This window comes from Pelodiscus sinensis, chromosome 14 (genome assembly GCF_049634645.1).
Source record: "Pelodiscus sinensis isolate JC-2024 chromosome 14, ASM4963464v1, whole genome shotgun sequence".
NCBI classification, from domain to species: Eukaryota; Metazoa; Chordata; order Testudines; family Trionychidae; genus Pelodiscus; species Pelodiscus sinensis.
In genome coordinates this window covers 6,620,449-6,640,499 of record NC_134724.1, presented here as the reverse complement: position 1 = coordinate 6,640,499, position 20,051 = coordinate 6,620,449, and the positions used below count along the sequence as shown (strand labels likewise).

General features: G+C 46.0%; 1 protein-coding gene across 2 annotated transcripts in view; it reads left to right on the top strand.

Moving 5' to 3' along the window:
- The first annotated feature begins 10,263 nt into the window (after positions 1-10,263).
- The window catches only part of CLPX (caseinolytic mitochondrial matrix peptidase chaperone subunit X), a 47,721-nt gene continuing 37,933 nt past the window's right edge, over positions 10,264-20,051 (top strand). For both annotated transcript variants that reach the window (XM_075896913.1, XM_075896912.1), the window contains exons 1-2: positions 10,264-10,424; positions 19,013-19,173. In XM_075896913.1, coding sequence (XP_075753028.1) covers positions 10,355-10,424; positions 19,013-19,173 — 231 coding nt within the window. In that variant the 5' untranslated portion in view covers positions 10,264-10,354. The remainder of the gene's footprint in view (positions 10,425-19,012; positions 19,174-20,051) is intronic.

The window sequence follows — 20,051 nt, the reverse complement described above, 5'->3', positions numbered from 1 at the left end:
GTGGCCTGGTGGGGCGTGGCCGCTGCCAGGGGGTGCGGGTCATATGACTTGTACCGCGGGTAGCACTTGGCGTTGGGGGCGTGCGGTTCCAGCTGTGGTTCCAGACACGTGACTCCCCTTTCCTTCCACGTGGGCCTTTCTCACCTCTGCCTCAGTCCCCAGCCCGCCTCTGTTCGCTCCCCTCCCCCCACCCCCATTTCCCTTTCACCCCCTGCCAGGCAGCGTCCTCCAGGGCTACCCTGAATGGTGCTGCTAACCCCCAGGGTTCAGACATCACACACCAGGCCCTCCCCCACATTATGAGAGGAGGGGGGGGGAAAGAATTGCCAGATGTTGTAAAAAAGGAAACATCTGGGGGGTGCATTTAGAGTGCACTTAGGACAAGTTTTAAAACTTTTCTGTGCCTCTGCAAGGGCTGGACATATGTTTAATGGAAGTTGAGATGCTTACATAATAAACATGACTCCAAAAGCTGGGACTTTAAATCACCATGACAATCATTGCAAAACTCCAGATAAAATATGAGAGTTGGCACTAGGCCTCAAAACTCAGCCCATTCCAGTGCCCCTTTACAGTGATTTTTTATTAACTCTAGCGAAAGCCAATGGACACAGATAAGCTTGTAGATATTTTTTATTCATATGAGGAAATGGAGAGAGGAAAATTCTGAAAAGTCTCTGTCATATTATAAGATGGCTGATTACAACAGCTGCATAATTCAAATTATGCATCACTGGCATGGCAAAATGTTTCCTTCGAACATAAGATGCATACGTTCTCTGAAAGAGGACAGTGAATTTGCATTCTCTTTGGGGGGGGCAACGGGGGAGAAATCCTTTGTTGAACATCAAGCAAGTGTATTTGCAGCTGTTGTGGTTTAAAACCAACAGATGGCTGTGTTTGGAAGTATTGCTATGTGTGAGAAAGGCAACTGAAGGCTGATTAAATGTATTTTAATAACTAGAAAAATAAGAATTCTTCCCTAACCCAATGCTGTAAAAAGAAGAAATATTTATTAAGAGAGTCCAAATTTTAGAAGGAACCAATTAAAGGTGACCTGTAAGTTGGAGGAGAACTTGGTTTGTGCCCTTTTTTTCTTCTTAATCTTCTTCAATTTCTCATTGAATTCTGGCATGCATCAAAGGGCAACATTTGAACCTTAATTTGTGAATTAGAAAAGCAAATTACCAGTAAAAGCTTTCCAAACCAATTTTTATTCTGGTTCCTGCAGGACCCCCACCTTTTATGCTTGTCAACAAGAAATAACTGTGGATGGCTGCTGCCATCTACAGAAAAGGAAGTATATAATTATTGTTCAATACAGTGTGCTACAATTTATACCCTGATCATGCATTTAACATGCTGACATCACAGGTGAGTAATTCCATTTAATTTTAACGGGACTTTGAGTACATGCCATTAAACATCTGTATATCTTGCTCCTCTAGCCCCAGAGCACACTGAGGCTGAAATCCCTGCCTAGAGCTTGGGCTTCTACTGGGCATTCAGCCAAAAGCCCATCTTCTGCTGACAGTGCTGTGCCAATTCCTAGTAGCTCCACAGTCAGGAGTTCCCATTCCCGGTTTGTTCTCCTACATTCCTTGCCTGCAAGAACATTTTGTCTAGGCCTCTTCCTCTTCCATGAGCCTCTGCTCATTGGAATAGCTTCTGAACCAGCTTCCCTGAGGAGCTTCTGCTAAGGAACATCTGGAGCTTTCTGAGTCCTAAGGAGCCAGTCTGAAATTTTGTCTCAAATGGTGTCTGTTAAGTTAGATCCCAAGCCGCCTTTCCCATTTAGTAGAATGAGCTGAATAACTGTAAGCTGCAGGCCTGTCTTGCCCAGCCCAGGAAGCACTAGTGCCAGGATCAAAGTCTGTTTGGGTCATTCCTTCGGAGCACAGTTTTATTTTTCACGCATAAGATTCACAAACACGGTTATGCAAACTGGCAACACTATCAGGTAACCAGGGACAAATTGTGAGGTGGCAACATTGGCAGATGATTCAACTACTTAGGATAGTTAAGTCCCATGCAGACAGTGAAAAGTTACAAAGAGATCTCACAAAACTTGGTGGGTGACTGTTAGAGTTGCCAGGTGTCCAGTTTTGAACCGGACAGTCTGGTATTTGTGGGTTCTGTCTGGGAAACAAATTGAGAAAATACCGGACATATAAAATGTCCGGTATTTTCTAATTAGGTAAGTTTTATTATTATTAGGAGTATCAGTACGTAGTTGCAAACTGCCTGGCTGCGTGAGTGTGTCTACCAGCCAGGCAGTATTAAACTATGCCAGGGGGTGGGAGGGAATCCCCTGGGCCGGACTTGCTCGTGCTTCTCCGGGACCGTGCGCGGGACGGGCAGCGCTCCAGGATCTGCATGCGCCTGGGTCAGTCCTGCTCCCCACTGGCTTATTCTCTCCCTCCACTCTCCCCCTCCCCTCCCCCACCAGCCCTGCTTCCTACCAGCCGGTATGTCCCCCTCCCCGCCTCCTCTCCACCAGCCCTGCTTCCCGCCGGATGGTTTCCCCTCCCCACCTCCTCCCAGCCAGCCCCACTGCCCTCCCGGCCAGTCCCCTACCCCCATTTGAGATCAAATGTGTCCGGTATTTTTTTTGAAGCCACCTGGTAATCCTAGTGACTGGCCATCAAAATGGCAGATGGCGCAACACATGGGGAGGCACAAGGGGCCACATGCACCCAAATGTGAGGTGGGGGGGCCCAGCTAGCCGATGGAGGGGAAACTAGCAGTGGAGGGGGCCTGGCATCTATAGGAGAGGTGCACTCACCCACAGCAGCAGGGGAAGATGAACAAGGCAGCCCCACTGTTTTGCTCTCCTGGCCACGTGACTCCACTCGCGCTGGAGAACGCAGGGCAATCCTCTCCTGTCTCCAGAGTGGCGCAGCTGGGAGGCTGCCTTGCCCCATGTGCCCCATCGTTGCCAGTGAGTGTGGGGCAGCGGGAGATATGGCAGACTCGCTATTCCCCCAGATGGCTTCAGTTCGAAGCACTTACTTCGAAATAGAGCACTCGTCCTCCAACTTCCCTTAGTCCTCGTACAATGAGGGTTACAGGAGTCGGAGTAAGAAATCCTCCAGCTTGACAGTATTTTGACATTATGTCAAAATAACTGCCGGCTGTGTAGACGTGGACTGTGTTATTTCGATTTATCGCTAGTTATTTCCAAAAAATGTTGGAGAGGCAGCCAAAACAAGCTAGAAGAAATGTTGGGAACCATTGGCAAAGGCATAGTTAATAAAGCAGGAAATAGCTTGTTGCCTTTGTATAAATCCATGGTACACCCACATTTTGAAGACTGTGTGCAGATGTGGTCACCCACCCCATCTCAAAAAAAGATACTGGAATTAGAAAAGGTACAGAAAAGGGCAACAAAATTATTAGGGGTACGGAGCAGTTTCCATCTGAGGAGAGATGAATACAGGCCCATACACAGGAATTTCTGGGGGTGTGTGCTTTTTTTGTAAATGTGGACTGCACCCTTTGCACACGCACATACACATACACAAACTCTCTGCTGCGTATGGGCTTGCACAACTAATATTAGCCCCTTTTTTCCTGGTTCCTGATAAAAGCCTTCTAATTTATAGCTACCAATATTTGTGGCAGGACTGTACTTTACCCTACCTATCAAACTGCAATCAAATGATTAAACCACGTGTCATTCAACTGTGGTCCATGGACTACAAGGAAGGCGGGAGGGTGTCCGGTGGATAACTAGGGGTATGTCTACACTACCACCCTAGTTCGAATGTAGTCAATCGAAGTTGCAAATGAAGCCCGGGATTTAAATATCCCGGGCTTCATTTGCATCTTGCCAGGCGCCACCATTTTTAAATCCCCGGTAGTTCGGACTCCGTGCCCGCGGCTACACGCGGCACAGAGTAGGTAGTTCGAATTATTTAAATCCCAGGCTTCATTTGCAACTTCGATTGACTACATTAACCACCCTAGTTTGAACTAGGGTGGTAGTGTAGACATACCCTAGTTGATTACATGATGACAGCTAGTAAAGGGAATTGAAGGACAGCTCAAAATGCTTCTAATAATAACACCATCACTTTCCCCTGTGAAGCATGACTGTACTTGCCGTGGGAATGTTCTGTGATAACAATGAGAAGGAGCATGGAAGGACACTGTCCCAAAACCACAAGCTTATCTGTTTTACCCATCTGAGAGGGGGAAGGGGCCTATACGGTCCCTGAAGGGATTCAAGTTCAGCTCTAGGCAATGGAGCCAGAGTACAGCAGGACCCCACCCCCTTACCCAAACAGCTGTGGTAACACCTGTCTCACACAGGAGCACAGCTGTCACACTCAGAGTAGCTTTGAGCCCTTTTGTACTAACAAGGCAGGAGCAACACCAAAAGCAGGACAGGCAGGATCTTACTGCACTTCAGATCCTTCCCGTGCCAGGTCAACCACTCCCGTGAGGGTCATTTCAGTCGCTCCCCCCACCACCACTGCTCTGTCATCCCCTGCCTGTTGTCCCAGAGCAGGTCCCTGCTGGACAGGTGCTTCAGGGACAATACTTGATGATGCGGGAGGAGACGTTGCTCTGCAGGTCTGCAGCAACGGCCACACCACCAAGGCGAGGTGCCGCACTAAGAGCTGGGAGCAGGAGAACCCAAGTGGGGAGTGGTCTCAGCAGGGGCTGCTGCCCCCGCACATCCCATGAGGAGCCCTGGGCTTGAGACAGCTGCCAAGGGAGCACAGGTGGCAAATACTTCACTCCCCAGGCCAGGAAGTGGAAGCGTTTCCTAGAAAGGCCAGGCCAGGCCCCTTCCCCACATAGGAACATTAGAACGGCCATACTGGGTCAGACCAAAGGTCCATCTAGCCCAGGACCCTGTCTGCTGACAGTGGCCAATGCCAGCTGTCCCAGAGGGAATTAATTGAACAGGTAATGATCAAGTGATCTCTCTCCTGCCATCCATCTCCATCATCTGACAAACAGAGGCTAGGGACACCATTCCTTACCCAGACTGGCTAATAGCCATTAATGGACTTAACCTCCATGAATTTATCTAGTTCTCTTTTAAACCCTGTTATAGTCCTAGCCTTCACAACCTCCTCAGGCAAGGAGTTCCACAGATTGACTATGTGCTGTGTGAAGAAGAACTTCCTTTTATTTGTTTTAAACCTGCTGCCCATTAGTTTCATTTGGTGGCCCCTAGTTCTTATATTATGGGAACAAGTAAATAACTTTTCCGTATTCACTTTCTCCACACCACTCATGATTTTATATTCCTCTATCATATCCCCCCTTAGTCTCCTCTTTTCCAGGCTGAAAAGTCCCAGTCTCTTTAATCTCTCCTCATATGGGACCTGTTCCAAACCCCTAATCATTTTAGTTGCCCTTCTCTGAACCTTTTCTAACGCCAGATGTGGGCATACCATGGATTTATATAAGAGCAATAAGGCATTCTCCGTCTTATTCTCTATCCCTGTTTGCTTTTTTGACTGTCGCTGCACACTGCCTGGACGTCTTCCCACCTCCCCTCCCCTCCCCACAACAGCCTGCTCATACAGGCCAGGAGCTTGAGCTCTGAGCCCTGGGCTCCCTTACAGCAGGCATCCCCAGCCCTTCCCCACTGGGCTGCATTGGGCCTGGGAGGTTGCAAGCTGGGAGATGGGTCGGCTGGAGACTGGGGGTGCGAAGGGGAAGCTGGTCCCTCACAATTATTTGGGAGACTAGGGGAAGTGCATTCGCACCCTTTGCACACCCCCTCTTTCACATACTGGCCTGTAAGAAGAATAGGACTTTTCAGTTTGGAAAAGAGACAACTAAGAGATATTTTGGCCTTGGAAAGGGTTCAGAAAAGGGCAACTAAAATGATTAGGGGTTTGGAACGGGTCCCATCTGAAGAGAGGCTGAAGCGACTGGGACTTTTCAGTTTAGAAAAGAGGAGACTGAGGTGGGATATGATAGAGGTATATAAAATCATGAGTGGTGTGAATAAAGAAAAGTTATTTATTAGTTCCCATAATACAAGAACTAGAGTATACAAAATGAAATTAATGGGTAGCAGGTTTAAAACTAATAAAAGAAAGTTCTTCTTCACACAGCACATAGTCAACCTGTGGAACTCCTTGCCAGAGGAGGTTGTGAAGGCTAGGGCTATAACAGAGTTTAAAGAGAAGCTAGATAATTTCATGGAGGTTAGGTCCATAAAAGGCTATTAGTCAGGGGATAGAAATGGTGTCTCTGGCCTCTGTTTGTCAGAGGCTGGAGATGGATAGCACAAGACAAATTGCTTGATCATTGTCTTCGGTCCACCCTCTCTGGGGCACCTGGTGCTGGCCACTGTCGGCAGACAGGCTACTGGGCTAGATGGACCTTTGGTCTGACCCAGTACGGCCATGTAGGGTAAATTGAGGCAGCTTATGGTATCTTGCTGAGAACTGACAAACTCAAATCTGAAAGTATTAGGCCAGCCCTGGGAAGCATACAGTACAGCAGTTACTGTGACCCTGGTTCCCCTGGCAACCACATTCCAAAAGGGCCTCACTTTGATAAGTGAAAACCCCACGCGGGATTGTTTTTCATTGTCTGCTTTGTTCCTAGAAAATAAGCTTGGATCCCAAAGATCGTGCCAAGGCAATACCACCCCCACAGGAGACGCATTATATTTCCGGCCGACAAAATGACCGTCAATATGCCTTTGTTTATGTTGGCTCATTTAGCTTGTTAGAAATAACTACTTGTATTAGTGATAATATGTTAAATTGGCAATGGGCGGAGATACTGTGTAACTTTGTAGCTCATTGGCTTATGTGCATATCTTACTTCCGCTGCTAGACCTATCAAATCACTTCTCCTCCGTCCATCTGCTACCTATATAATCTAAAGTATGTTTTGGTTAAGTTAGTGCTCACCAGGTTAACTCCTGATGGGTACTCCACCAGCTGTGTGAACCAATAAATCCTCTGCTTGTTTTCACCTGCACCCAGTGTGTCCAGAAATTATTCCCTACACTTATGTTATGTTCTAAAGGGGGGGGGGGTGTATTATAGACGTCTGTACAACCAAGATGGGTGTGGAGAAAGTAAATAAGGAAGAGTTATTTGCTCCTCATAACACAAGAAGGTAAGGCTATCAAACTTAATAATTGGCAGCAGGTTTAAAACAAACAAAAGGAAGTATTTTTTCAGCCAACACACAGACAACCTGTAGAACTCCTCGCCAGAGGATGTTGTGAAGGCCAAGATAGGGTTAAACCAAGAACTAGATAAGTTAATGGAGGATAGGTCTGTGACACCTTGAGACCCTTATATTCACCACGGTCATGTAATTAGGATATATTTTGTACAAAGTGTGTCTTGTGTGGTATCATTTTAAAATCTAGATCTGCTACACATTTGTATTTCATCCTACTGTATGTGTTACCATTGTATATAAAGTTATAATGTTTGGCTATATATGTGTTACTGAAGCATGTTGTGCGGTTGAAAACATCCACAAGCAGCCTTTCAGGTACACAGTAAACAGACCAAACAATGTTAATGGCTTATTGAGGAAACACACAAAAGCACAAGGATTAGCCAGGAACTGTGTACAACACAGACAGCACTACACAATGGGAACTATTTGATCCAGGTCACAGCAATAGAACCTTCTAGCAAGTGGTAAGAATATATAAAAGGGGGACAAGGGTGGGACCTCATTCATGGGCCGTGGGTGAAGAAGTAGGGTTGGGGGAGGCAAGTCCCCAACCCTACCCCCAGCCACACCCCCACTGCTCAGGCCCCACCCCCATGGGAGCCACGGGACCCTCTCCACAGTACCAAGGGGATGTGGGACGGCACACAGCCCCAGCTTTCCTGGCCTCAGAGCATGGGGAAGGTGGGAACTTGGGGGCAGCAACACTCCACCCCCAGTACACCTAGGTGTACTCGTTCTACTTCCATGCAGAAGAAGGAATCGCAGGGAGTGTAGGGAGGTATGACAGTGGCTGTCACACAGTGCCGGAACACCCTGGTGATCCCCAAAGCCGGGGGGGGGGGGTGAGGGAGGAGAGGGAGGAGCAATGGTGGGAAGGAGTGGGGTTTGGGGGCCAGTAATGGACTGCCCTCCCCCCGCTCACAGCCCACCAGGAGTTATGGGCCAGACTGCGCTATCGCTTCAGCTGGGACTGGCACACAGGCTCGAAGTCTGAGGACCCCTGCTTTGCTGAACTCTGCATCCAAGGGCTTTTCCCATGAACACTTGGGAGGTACAATCCAAAGGAGATACATGCTCCACGTATGGGACTTCAGCCCTCACCCTTAGGGGTAGATTATCATCTCATCATCTAAGTTATATGAAAAAGATTTACATAGAACCCCTCTGGAAGGGTAGGCAAAATACAGCCTGTGGGCTGGATGCAGCCCACCAAATTTTCAAATCCAGCTGTTATGCCTATAAGCAACACACAGGATCTTTTTCAGGGAAAAAGGCAATACACTGCATTTATTGAAAATAGTTTATGAAAAGCAGCATATTCGCAACAACCTAGAGAACTCTGATCACAACTTAAACTCCTGCACCCCTACTCCAGGTTACAACCCAAACCTCTGTATACACACCCCACAGCCCCATCCCAGGCCACAACCACCTCCTTCCCAGGGGAGCAGAGCCCCAAAAAGAGAGCTGGAGAGATAGCCAAATGTCCAGATTAAGACGTGGGGGTGACCCCAGCCCTGCCCTGCCCCGCCCCATGTAACGAGGACAGACAGGGCTATTCCTAGACATTCAGTACCCTACACAGCCCCCTGTTGCACTTAGGGCTGTCAGGCAGGAGCTGTGGGGGGCAGCCCCATGCTGTGAGGGGCAGAAACAGGGCAGGCAGGCACGCAGGGATAGGGCCTACACTTAACAGCAATGAGAAGTGGAATGATACGATTAGGAGCCAACGAAGTGGATAGGGCTGGGGATGCGTTGCTCCTCTTCCCGTCCCCCACCAGCAGTGAATGCAGGGGTGGCTTGATCCTGGGTGTGCGTGTGTGTGTGAAGGGTACGAACGCAGCCCCCCACTGTCCTTCTTGGTCTGCCATGGGGCCGATTTTGGCTGATCTGGGAAAGGCAGATGCAGTGTGCTGCCAGCCTCCCTTCTGTGTACTCTGGTCAGCCAAGGGAAAGCAGAGGCGGCATGCTACTCCAGCCTCTTTCCCCTGTGCTCTGGCTGGCTGGGGGAAGCCTGGGGCTGATTCCCACAGCTCGCACTTCCCCACACAGAAATTCCCTACCCAGTATAGGCACACCAACCATAACTTACCCTACACAGCTGCATATTCCGTGGATAGGTAAGTTATGGTTGGTGTGCCTATACTGTGCTTGCATGTCAGTGCTAGTCTGTAGCTGCAAAAGCAAGAGGAGTCCCGTGGCAACATAAAGACTGACATTTATTTGGGCCTAAGCTTTCGCAGGCAAAGCCCACTTTGTCTGTCGTTAAGGTGCCACAGGACTCCTCACTGTGTGTCAGCGTGCAGGGGGAAGCACAGTATGAAATGTCAGTTGGGACTGACTTTGCTGGTGCTTTTTATGAAGCCTGTTGTAAAACCAGGACAGTGTGTAGCTGCGCTGTGCCCTCCCTGGGAGAGCTCTGCATACGCCCGGGGTGCACACACGCTAGACCAGTGTTTCTCACCCAGTGGTACAAGTACCCTCAGGGGTACTTGAGAGATGTCTGGGGGGGTACGTCAACCCAACTGAAATCTGGAGAAAACAGATTTTTTTAAGCTTTACAGCGTTTTATTGTTTTTGTACTTTTTACACCCAAACATTTCATCGCCCGCCCAGCTACCAGTAAGTTGTTTAAACAAATGTGTTGCAATGGTAGAAAAAAAAAGCGTGTCTGAAAACTGTAGATAGTGGGGGTATTTATAATGTTTTTAAAGGGGTACTTTATGAAAAAAAAAGATTGGGAAACACTGGTCTAAACCAGCCTCCCTGCCCCCATCAGGGCTCCAGGTCCCTGCAGCGGCATTTGACTGGAGCACCGCAAGGCCTCCGCCAGCAGGCGGCGCCTCAGCACCCCGGTCAGCTGTTTGTTCCCTACATCGGCCAGCATGGAAACTGCGCCCTCTCCCCGCACTACAGCTCCCGGCCTGCAACGCTCCAGCCGCGCGACGCGTCACCCTTCGCGCGCCGGGCCTACGGGTCCCGTGATGCCGCGCGCGGCCCCGGCACGCCGGAAGCTGGAACCTCGCGCGAGCGGTGACGGCAGACTCGCGCCGAGCGTGGTGACGGTAGTTGCGGGGGAAGGGGAAGGAGAAGGGGGAGGGGCGGTGTTTACTCGGCCGCAGCCGGGCGGGGGGCGGCGGGCCTGAGGCCTAGTGAGCGGAGCGGGCGCGGGACCATGGCCGCCTGTAACACCTGCGCTGCTGCCGCGCGGCTGCTCGCCTGCTCGCTGCCCTCCGCGCACAGAGGTACCGACCCCGCCCGCGCGAGCCCCCCCCCCTCAGCCACTGCCCCCCCCCGAATGGCCCCTCCCCCCGCTGGGCATCGCCCCTCAGTGAGCGGCCCCGCGTAGCTGCTTCCTCTGCCCAGCCCTGGCCCCTCTCCCAGGGACGGGGCCAACCCCCCCCTCCCATGGATTGAACCCACCCGCCCCCCCCCCGTGCCCCTCTGCGGGCGCTGCACCGCCCCGGCCCCCCAGCCCCGCGCCCCGCCAGTGCCGCCTCTCAGCCCGCTGCAGAATCTGCCAAAACAAGCCTCCGCCGCTGCCCACTGGCTTCCCAGCGGCGGAGCGAGCGCCCCGAATCCGGCGTCTCGGTGCAGGGAGCGCCAGCGTAAGCGGGGTGCCCTGCTCCCGCCCCAGCTCCCCCTCTCTGCTCTCCTGATTCAGCAGTTCCGATGTCAGGGATCTAGCTGCGGAAGGGAGGCGTCGCGCCCTCGGGGCTGGGGCTGGACAGAATCGGTCTAACAGGCGGGCTCTCTCGTGGGTTTTGTTTCTTTGTAGAGCGCCAGTCGCTGGGATCCCTTGTAAAGAGCGGGCTCCTATAAAGCAGGTGGTGTGGGGGAAGTGGGGAGAGGGAGCTGGAGCTATACGTGTCATTGGAGTGCCAACCATGCTTATAGCACGAGTGGGTGGTTCAAGCATTGAAAGGTGTTTATAGGATGGTTCACTTTAAATTGATCTGTCATAGAGATCAATTTATGTACAGTAGATAAGAGAGGTTAATCTCCAGATGGTTTTTTTGTGGGTCAGTGCAAAAGCAGTGTTATTTTGGGGATACTCTTATTAATTTGTGTTCAGACTTACTGAAAGAAATTGCCTCCCTCAGTTTTATCATGTGCAATGGTGTTTCTGGTTCTTACTACCAGTGACATTTTAACAAGACTTTTTATGTTGCTCAATCTTTGTAGGTCTCAAAGGGGTAGCTGTGTTAATCTGTAATTTTAAAAACGAGTTGTCCTGTAACACTTTAGAGACTAACAAATATATATATATATAGAGAGAGAGAGAGAGTGTACGATAAGCTTCTGTGTTGCTCATGAAAGCTCATTGTGTGTGTGTGTGTGTGTGTGTGTGTGTGTGTGTGTGTAAGTATGTTAGTCTCTAAGGTGCTACAGAACTACTCGTTAATCTTTGTAGAGTCTTTAATCAATCACTAGTGTATTCTTTAACTTTTTTTTAAGTCCAAAGAGCCACTTGGTTTGGTGAGACATAAATGAATTATGAGCAGTTAGAAGAAAGTTTTTCAAAGCTAGTACTCAGAGAAAGACATTCAGGGAGACATATCTTCCCCCCCCCCCCCCCCCAAAAAAAACAACAAAATTATGAATAGGTTTTGTTAGGATCTAGACAATTCTCATCTGTGATAAAAGATTGTAACATTATGCTGATGAATGAATTTGTGACTGGCTAGCAAGAACTTTTGAGTTTATTTTCATAGTTTACACCTGAAGTGCAAGAATTAAGCAGCATACATGTTAATAGTGTACAGTGATGCTAGTAACACAGATAAGGAGTTTTAAACTTGCCAGTACCTATTTAATGCCTGTGTAATGAACACAGTGTTTTGTTAGCCGCAGTAACAATAGCCTACTGTGGTAGTTCAACAAAAGCGATTCTTTAAATTGCGTGATCCATTCCAACTAATTCCATATCTGCTAGTTTGGCAGACTCTTGTAGGGGCTCAAGAGGCAGTTGGGGTCAGTCTGGGAGGTTCAAATCAATATTTTCAACTCTGAATTCTCTACCTTACATGAACCCTTTAAAAGCAAATACAGTTTAAAAGGTAAAAAGTTCCAGTCAATATCTGAATCAAGTATTTTCTGTAAATAGTATATCCAGTGCTTTTATTTATGTAAAATAAATGTAAATTGAATCTATAAAGATAAATGCAATACTAGAAATTTCATAGTAACAACTGATTTTGAATTCAACTTCTCATACATACTGTAGAGCACATTTTTCTATTTTGCCATTTATTGATGCCTGCAACTCTTGCCCAATGTCCTCAGTACTTGTGGTTGGGACTTGATGCAATTATTGATGGATTTAATCCTGCAAATGGCAGAAAGTTTAGAATGCAAGAGTAATGTAGTGGTTAGGATTCTAGTTTGGCACTTGTGTTCACTCCCCTGCTCCATCATAGATTCCATGTGTGACTTTTTGTGTGTCTGTACTTCAGTTCCTCATCTTTAAAATGGGATAATAAATTTTCCTACCTTCTTGGGAAACTGAGGATAAATACATTAAAAGATTGTGGGGCACACAGATAGCATGGAATAGTAATAAGAACTGAGATAGCACATTATATAGCTGCTGTGGAATTTACAGCAACAGGTAAACTTGGCAATCACTTGAGTAAAAATTGTTTTAAATAAGTATACATACGAATTTAGCAAAACATACTCTATTGTGTATCAACAAGCAGTTTGATTTTGAATTATTTTTAACCAATCCCAAGTTTCTTCAAAATAAATTTTGCTATAAAGATAAAATGGAGATGGGGGAATGTTGAATCCCTCAGGCCTTTGACTGAAATGTGGAGAGAAGATAAAACCGTCATTTGACTGGAATGTTGAGTGTTCCTGGAAAACTTTGTGAATACTAATTTTGCGATTACTTACATCTTATGGAAATGTGTGCAGTAAATTTCTTCCTATTTTACTCTTTGGGGTATGCATACAATAAACTCTCTCCAAAATAACCAGTTTTGAAACTGTAAGGAGTTTCAGTATCATGAAAAGCTGCCTCCTCATCTAATTGACGGGTACTGATACTATCTGACTTTTCCTTCTTAACCTATTTACATCATCCTAATCCCAGCCTGTGTGAAAAGACAATTCTTGCGAGGTTCCCTGAAGATCAGTGATGTAGGTGCAGAAACTATTAGAGCAGTTGCTCTTAAACTTTCCCAACTACTGTATCAGGAGTCTGATTTGTCTTGCTTACAAAATCTGGTATAAAATACAAAAGTCACAGCATACTATTACTGAAAATGTACTGACTTTATCATTTTTAGCATATCATTACAAAATAGATCAATTGGAATATAAATAATGTACTTATATTTTCATGTGTATTATATAGAGCAGTATCAGTATAAACAAATCATTGTGAAATTTCAGTTTGTCCCGACTTTGCTAGTGCTTTTTAAATAGTGTTTTTTCATCTTCAGAGTGTTGTACAGATATTTTACTGAAAGGACATACAATTCTGTATCTACTGTTTTGGTTAGTAATCCCTAATGTTACTGCAATTGAAAGAGGAAAAATCATTTTTTTTCCATTTGTACATTTGACTGTGTTTTGTGTATACAGGCAGTCCCCGGGTTACGTACAAGATAGGGACTGTAGGTTTGTTCTTAAGTTGAATTTGTACGTAAGTCGGAACTGGTGTCCAGATTCAGCCGCTGCTGAAACTGACCAGCGGCTGACTACAGGAAGCCCGAGGCAGAGTTTCTCTGCCCCGGGCTTCCTGGAATCAGCCGCTGATCAGTTTCAACAGCAGCTGAATCTGGACGCCTGGGACCGAGCAGCTGGGGCGCTGCTGGTTGGTCCCGCAGCGCCGCTCCTCGGGGCTACTGGACCAACCCAGCAGCACCCCAGCTGCTCTACCCCAGGCGTCCCCAAGTCAGCTGCTGCTGAAACTGATCAGCGGCTGATTCCAAGAAGCCCGGGGCAGAGCAACTCTGCCTCAGGCTTCCTGTAGTCAGCTGCTGGTCAGTTTCAGCAGCGGCTGACTTGGGGACGCCTGGGGCAGAGAAGCTGGGGTGCTGCTGGGTTGGTCCAGTAGCGCCGAGGAGTGGCGCTGCGGGACCAACCGGCAGCGCCCCAGCTGCTCTACCACAGGCGTCCGAGAAAAGCCTGGTCTGCTGGGGGGTGGGTCCGAGAAAAGCCTGGTCTGCACTAGCTGCGCGCCCCCCCCCCCCCAGCAGACCAGGGAGACGCGGGCAGCAGGACCAAGACGCGCCGCGGTCCCACCGCCTGTGTCCTCTGCGGCTTTGCTCCGCGTCTCCTTGGTCTGCTGGGGGCCCTCCCCCCCAGCAGACTAGGGAGACACGGAGCAGCTTTTCTCGCCCTGGAGGAGGCGGGCAGCGGGACCGCTGCGCGTCTGGGCGGTCCCGTCGCCTGCCTCCTCTGGGGCGAGAAAAGCCCCGTTCGTAAGTACGGATCGGACGTAAGTCGGGGACTACCTGTAGTTAGATTCATGATTTCTCTTCGTCATTCATTTTTCTTACTGCAGCAGGCAAGAGAGAGAAATTTATTGGTAGGGATTAAGGGTCAGGTACAAACAAAACTACTTTAAACTTTTTAAAAAAAAAATATATATATATTTGAGTTTGTGTCTCTGAAAAATGTCTTAATTTCCTTAATAGATGCTAGTATATTGCCAGTAAACTATTTTATTTTAAAAAAAAAATCTGCAAATCTGTTTTGATTAAATGTCATGGAGTAGCAAATGTTGGTAGAGGGTTTTTCCAGACTGGCTCCTTCTTTAATGCTCTTCCTTATTATTGCCTGTTGTTATGTTATATTATAGTAAGGTGCCATTTTCAAAAGCCCTTCTCTCCCAACTAACACCATACATTTATACTGACAGCCCTAAGATTTAAGATATATTCTCTTATTGAAATGTGTGCATTAATGGAATAAAGTGTATATGTCGAGGGGGATTGTTAACTACTGAAAACCTTGGAAGATTAAATATTGTAACTAAATTACATGCATCTTTCTCTGACTTATTTTAACAAAATCCTGATAATGAGTTAAAATGATAGACTTAGATTTATGAAGAGTTGTCTTAGAGGTGACTGGAAATCATTTTCAGTCGCTCATACAGGTTGGACCTCCCTCGTCCCGTACCCTCAGGACCTGACCAGTCCGAACGAGGGGATTTGTTGGATCAGGGGAAGTCCCTTCCAACGTGGCCTGTGCTGTCCGCTCCATGGCTGCCACCAGGGCCAGAGCCCTGCAGCTGGTGCTCTGGGGTTGCTGCTGCCCTCCTCCTCCTCTGTTCCGGAAAGACCAGAATGTCCTGCTGCACTGCTCTCCCCTCCACACACCCCCAACACCCTGCCTCCGCACACCCTGGCTGAATAGCCTGCCACTCCTGCCCCATGGCCCAACATCCCTGTACCTGGGCTTTGTGATCCAGGAACATCTGTGGTCCAGCCAGAATCCTGGTTAAGGGAGGTACAACATGTAATGCAAACCAACTCGATTCCAAAGACTACTCGATTAGCTGATTAATCAAAATTTAACATCCCTAGCCCGGATGCCTGATCTCCCCTGATCTGGCAAATTCCCTTTTTTCAGGACCTTGCCAGTCCCGAGGGTGCTCGCCAAGGGAGGATCAACATGTAACTTCCTAACATGGAATCTTAAAATCTCAGATGTATCCTTGCTACTTGAATTTAGTACCATTTCTCGTCTTTTAATCTAATAGATTTATCTGGCGTTGCTTGGGTCTTTAACTCAATTAATATTTATTTATTTAAATCATTGCTCTGGGTTGGGGCTGTGGATGAGGGGTTCAGTATGCAGTCTGCCCTGCAGAGAGAGGGCTATCATGTGCATGTCCCCCGGTTGGGGCAAGTTTATGTTCGTCTGCTTCCTGTGCTCTGCTACAGTTTTCGCTTTGGCAGGAAACTGCATTTTCCCCTTGCTCTCTGACAACAGCCAGTAATGTTCTCATATGAATCTGGAGTGAGGGGAAGTCCCCACTCCCCTCAAGAGCATCTGGGGGTGGGAGGCTCCATATTGGAGCAGCCCTGAAGGCCTCCCCTCCCCCCCGCCAGCCAGCTCATTTCACCTCTCTGTTGATTCTATCTCTTTTATGTATGGTTTTCTGTGTCCCTGTACAAATTGGGGGTGAGGAGGGAGAGCGCTTCAGTTGCCTCCCTCCCCACCCCCCCGCCCTTCTTAAAAGTGACTTGTGGGGGCTGGAGGCTCAGGTCTGGGGCTGTCTGGGATGGGGGTGATTGTCTCTTTGCTGTATGGTTTTATGAGAAGCAATCCCATTCCAGGCATCCCATTTTCCTGGCACACCCAAACTCTTACCTTGCCTTTACATTATGATAAGGGGAAGCTGTATACTGAATTTGGTGGAGGAGTTCTTAAATAAGGATACATGAACTCTCTCAGTAATATAGTAGATGTAAAGGCTTCTAAAACTTTACAAATAGTGTATGGGGGCTCATGCTTAGTCAGGTATTTTTTCCCAGGCTATTGCAAGAGTATCAACAGTTTGGGTAGCTTAATGGATTAGTTTTTTCCATGTTGGGAATAAATCTTTTAAAACATCAGTGTTAGATATATTTTAATTTAAAATGTGTGCCCACTGTTTAGAGAAGATAGCCATGCTGCCAAATATAACAGTACTCCTTCGTTTCACCCTGTAATAATTTGTTTTTTCAAATCTGACCTTCTGAAAATTCCTGGAGGCTAACTTATGGCAATGTTTTACCAGTAAGCTTCAAGGATTTTGATTCTGCCAAATGAAGACCAATGTACTACATCAGTAAGACATTTACATGATACATTTCATGTGATTAGGAGATATTTCAAAGGTCATTCCATTATTATCTCTGCAGTTACCACATTTCGTAATATATGCTAAAGGTTGATTTTTTTTTTCCATCCTGACTGAGTTTTTTTGTAAGTGGGAAATTATTTCATTCACTAGTATGATATAACCTAAATGTCATCAAAGATCTGAAATACATTTGGATTTTGGATTATCAAAAAAATCTTTGATGAGACAGGTGTGGTGGTGGTGCTATGACACTATTTTAGATAACTGCAGTTTGAATATTGAGAGCTTGAACTGCAGTACTGTTTGCTAGCTAATCATTGATGATTTAGCCACATGCACATTACAGGCTTCTGATGACATAGGTGTGATCAGAGGTGTGAGGAGGTCTGATCTGAGGGCATGTCTATACAGCAACATTATTTCGAAATAACTAGCATTATTTCGAAAAAAACATCTGCATCTACACGGCAGGTAGTTATTTTGACATAATGTCAAAATACAGTACTGTCAAGCTGGAGGACTTTTTACTCCGACTCCTGTAACCCTCATTGTATGAGGAGTAAGGGAATTCGGAGGAAGAGTGCTCTATTTTGAAATAAATGCTGTGTAGACACTCCCAATTTCGAAATGGTTTATTTCAAAATAAATTACGCAATTGACTTAGCTTATTTTGAGTTAAGCCCTGCTGTGTAGAGGTAGCCTGACAGACCCAGCTATTCCAGCAAAACTCCCCAGTGTAAACACAGTTATCTCTGCAATACTGTTCTTCTGTTATAGCTTGTTTAGGTTATCTTATGGAGTTGAGTCTTGTGGGGAATGGGGAAGAGGAAACGGAATAAGCTATATCGGCAAAAGTGTAGTATAAGCTGTGCTATATGAGGCATTTTGGTGGTATAGGATACTGGTATAACTATAAAAGCAGTGCATTCCCAATAGGGATGTAAAGGTTACCCAGTAAGCATTAGCCCTACCAACATGCTTACCTGGTAGCCAGTTAACCGAGGGGCTAGGCCCAGCTGGAGCGAATTTCCTATCCATGTCAAAGCATGATGGGGCCAGCTGGCCGGAGCAACCTCCCCTCCCCCACATCTATGGTTGGCTGGTTAAACTATTATTTAATAGGTTAACTTTTTAAGTGGGTATTTACATCCCTAGTTCCTATTGTAGACATGGCTTTGATTAATCACTGTATACTTAAATCAAAATCAGGCCTAGGCTGGGGTAGGATACCATCAGGATTTAAAGGGGGAGCAATTTTTTTCTTGATATACTCCCAAAAATTGCTAATGTACTTTTTCATTGAAACTAGAGTTCACAATAAACTTATGAAAAACATTAAATAGCTTTGCTATCCCTGCCGAAGGGTTAGATGAGAGAATGTGTAATAGTATATTAAGTGGTTACTTTTGTATTGTGATTACATTTTGGGCACCCATCTAGAGGACTGGTTTTAACTGAATACAATAGGTTATTTGTTGTTTTACTATAATGCTAGTAAAAATCTTCATTACATGATGATGTTGTAAAAATGGGATCTACATTGTTACTTTTAATCTATAGTTTTCCACATGATCGTATATAATGTTGTAGGGATGTACATATACATAGTGTGGTATTTTTGGGATACTATTTAAACGTTAATACACAATCAGATGCTCATTGTATGTGAAATGTTTGCTGAACTAATCTGTTAATTGAAAATATAATAAATATGAATCACTGTGAAGACCTTTAGAAGTAGCATTCTGTGCTCAGTTGACATTCTTAAATCAAAGGCAGTTCAAGCTTTTATTCCTTCATCTTATGATAGCTCTTTTACTTCAGAAGGAAGTTTCAAATAAACCCTGTTTTCATTTGTTCTGAAATGCTGGTTACTTTTTGACCAAAAGAAGTGTCATATTACCATAAAACAAACTAATAATGGGTAACGTGAAGCATTTCCCCTGTTTTACATAAAGCTTTTGTTTGGGCTCTGGGGAGCAAGATGTGTGTCCCCTAGACTTACAAGATTTGTTTCATTTCTAGGTATTACTTGTGGTCGAACTTGTCTACCTGTTTTAGGAAGAATTGGGACTTTTGATACTCAGTCTGTAAGAAGGATTCCTTTTAGAACTTTTTCAGAAACACCAGCATACTTTGCTTCAAAAGATGGCGCGAGCAAGGATGGTTCTGGCGATGGCAATAAGGTAGTCTGCATAAGAACCTATTGCATAAAGGGATCTCTTAACTAAACTCTTTTCTGAAATTGTTACCCACTGTTACAAGTCACCTTTCAGATTACTGTAACTGAAAATATTAAGAGGAAAATATTTTCATTCTATGGTTTGAGTAGTATCAAATGCACAAATACTTTGTTTATAGTCACTTTCTCTATTGTTTGGGTCTTTCAAACAGCAAAAAATGAGAATTATTTTTCAAAATATTATGCAATATGGTTATAAAACCACAAACATCTGCAGGGACTAAGATTGAGTATGTGAAACTCGTAACACTTTTAGTTTCTTTAGAAAACCATAAAATGTTTGGTTTAATTTTCTGATATGTTGCTGTGGTACTAAGGAAGAATGCTTTGTAGAAAAGATTAATTGTAGTTTATATGTTTAATTGCTACTCTTATTAGGGACTTTTAATTCTGTTTTACCCCATTCTTTCACTTGTACATGCAATTAATAAGAAGATTCATCAGGTATATGATGACCTTATATATTGCTCCTTAGTCAGAAAGTAGGATTTTGGCAGGCGTGTGGGGTATTTCAATAATTTTTCCTTAGTGATATTTCCTGGCATGTAGAATAGTGATAGAAATGTAGCCGTGTTAGTCTGGTGTAGCTGAAACAAAATACAGGACTATGTAGCACTTTAAAGACTAACAAGATGATTTATTAGATGATGAGCTTTCGTGGGCCAGACCCACTTCCTCAGATCAAATGGTGGAAGAAAATACAGGCAGTCCCCGGGTTACGTACAAGATAGGGACTGTAGGTTTGTTCTTAAATTGAATCTGTATGTAAGTCGGAACTGGCATCCAGATTCAGCTGCTGCTGAAACTGACCAGCGGCTGACT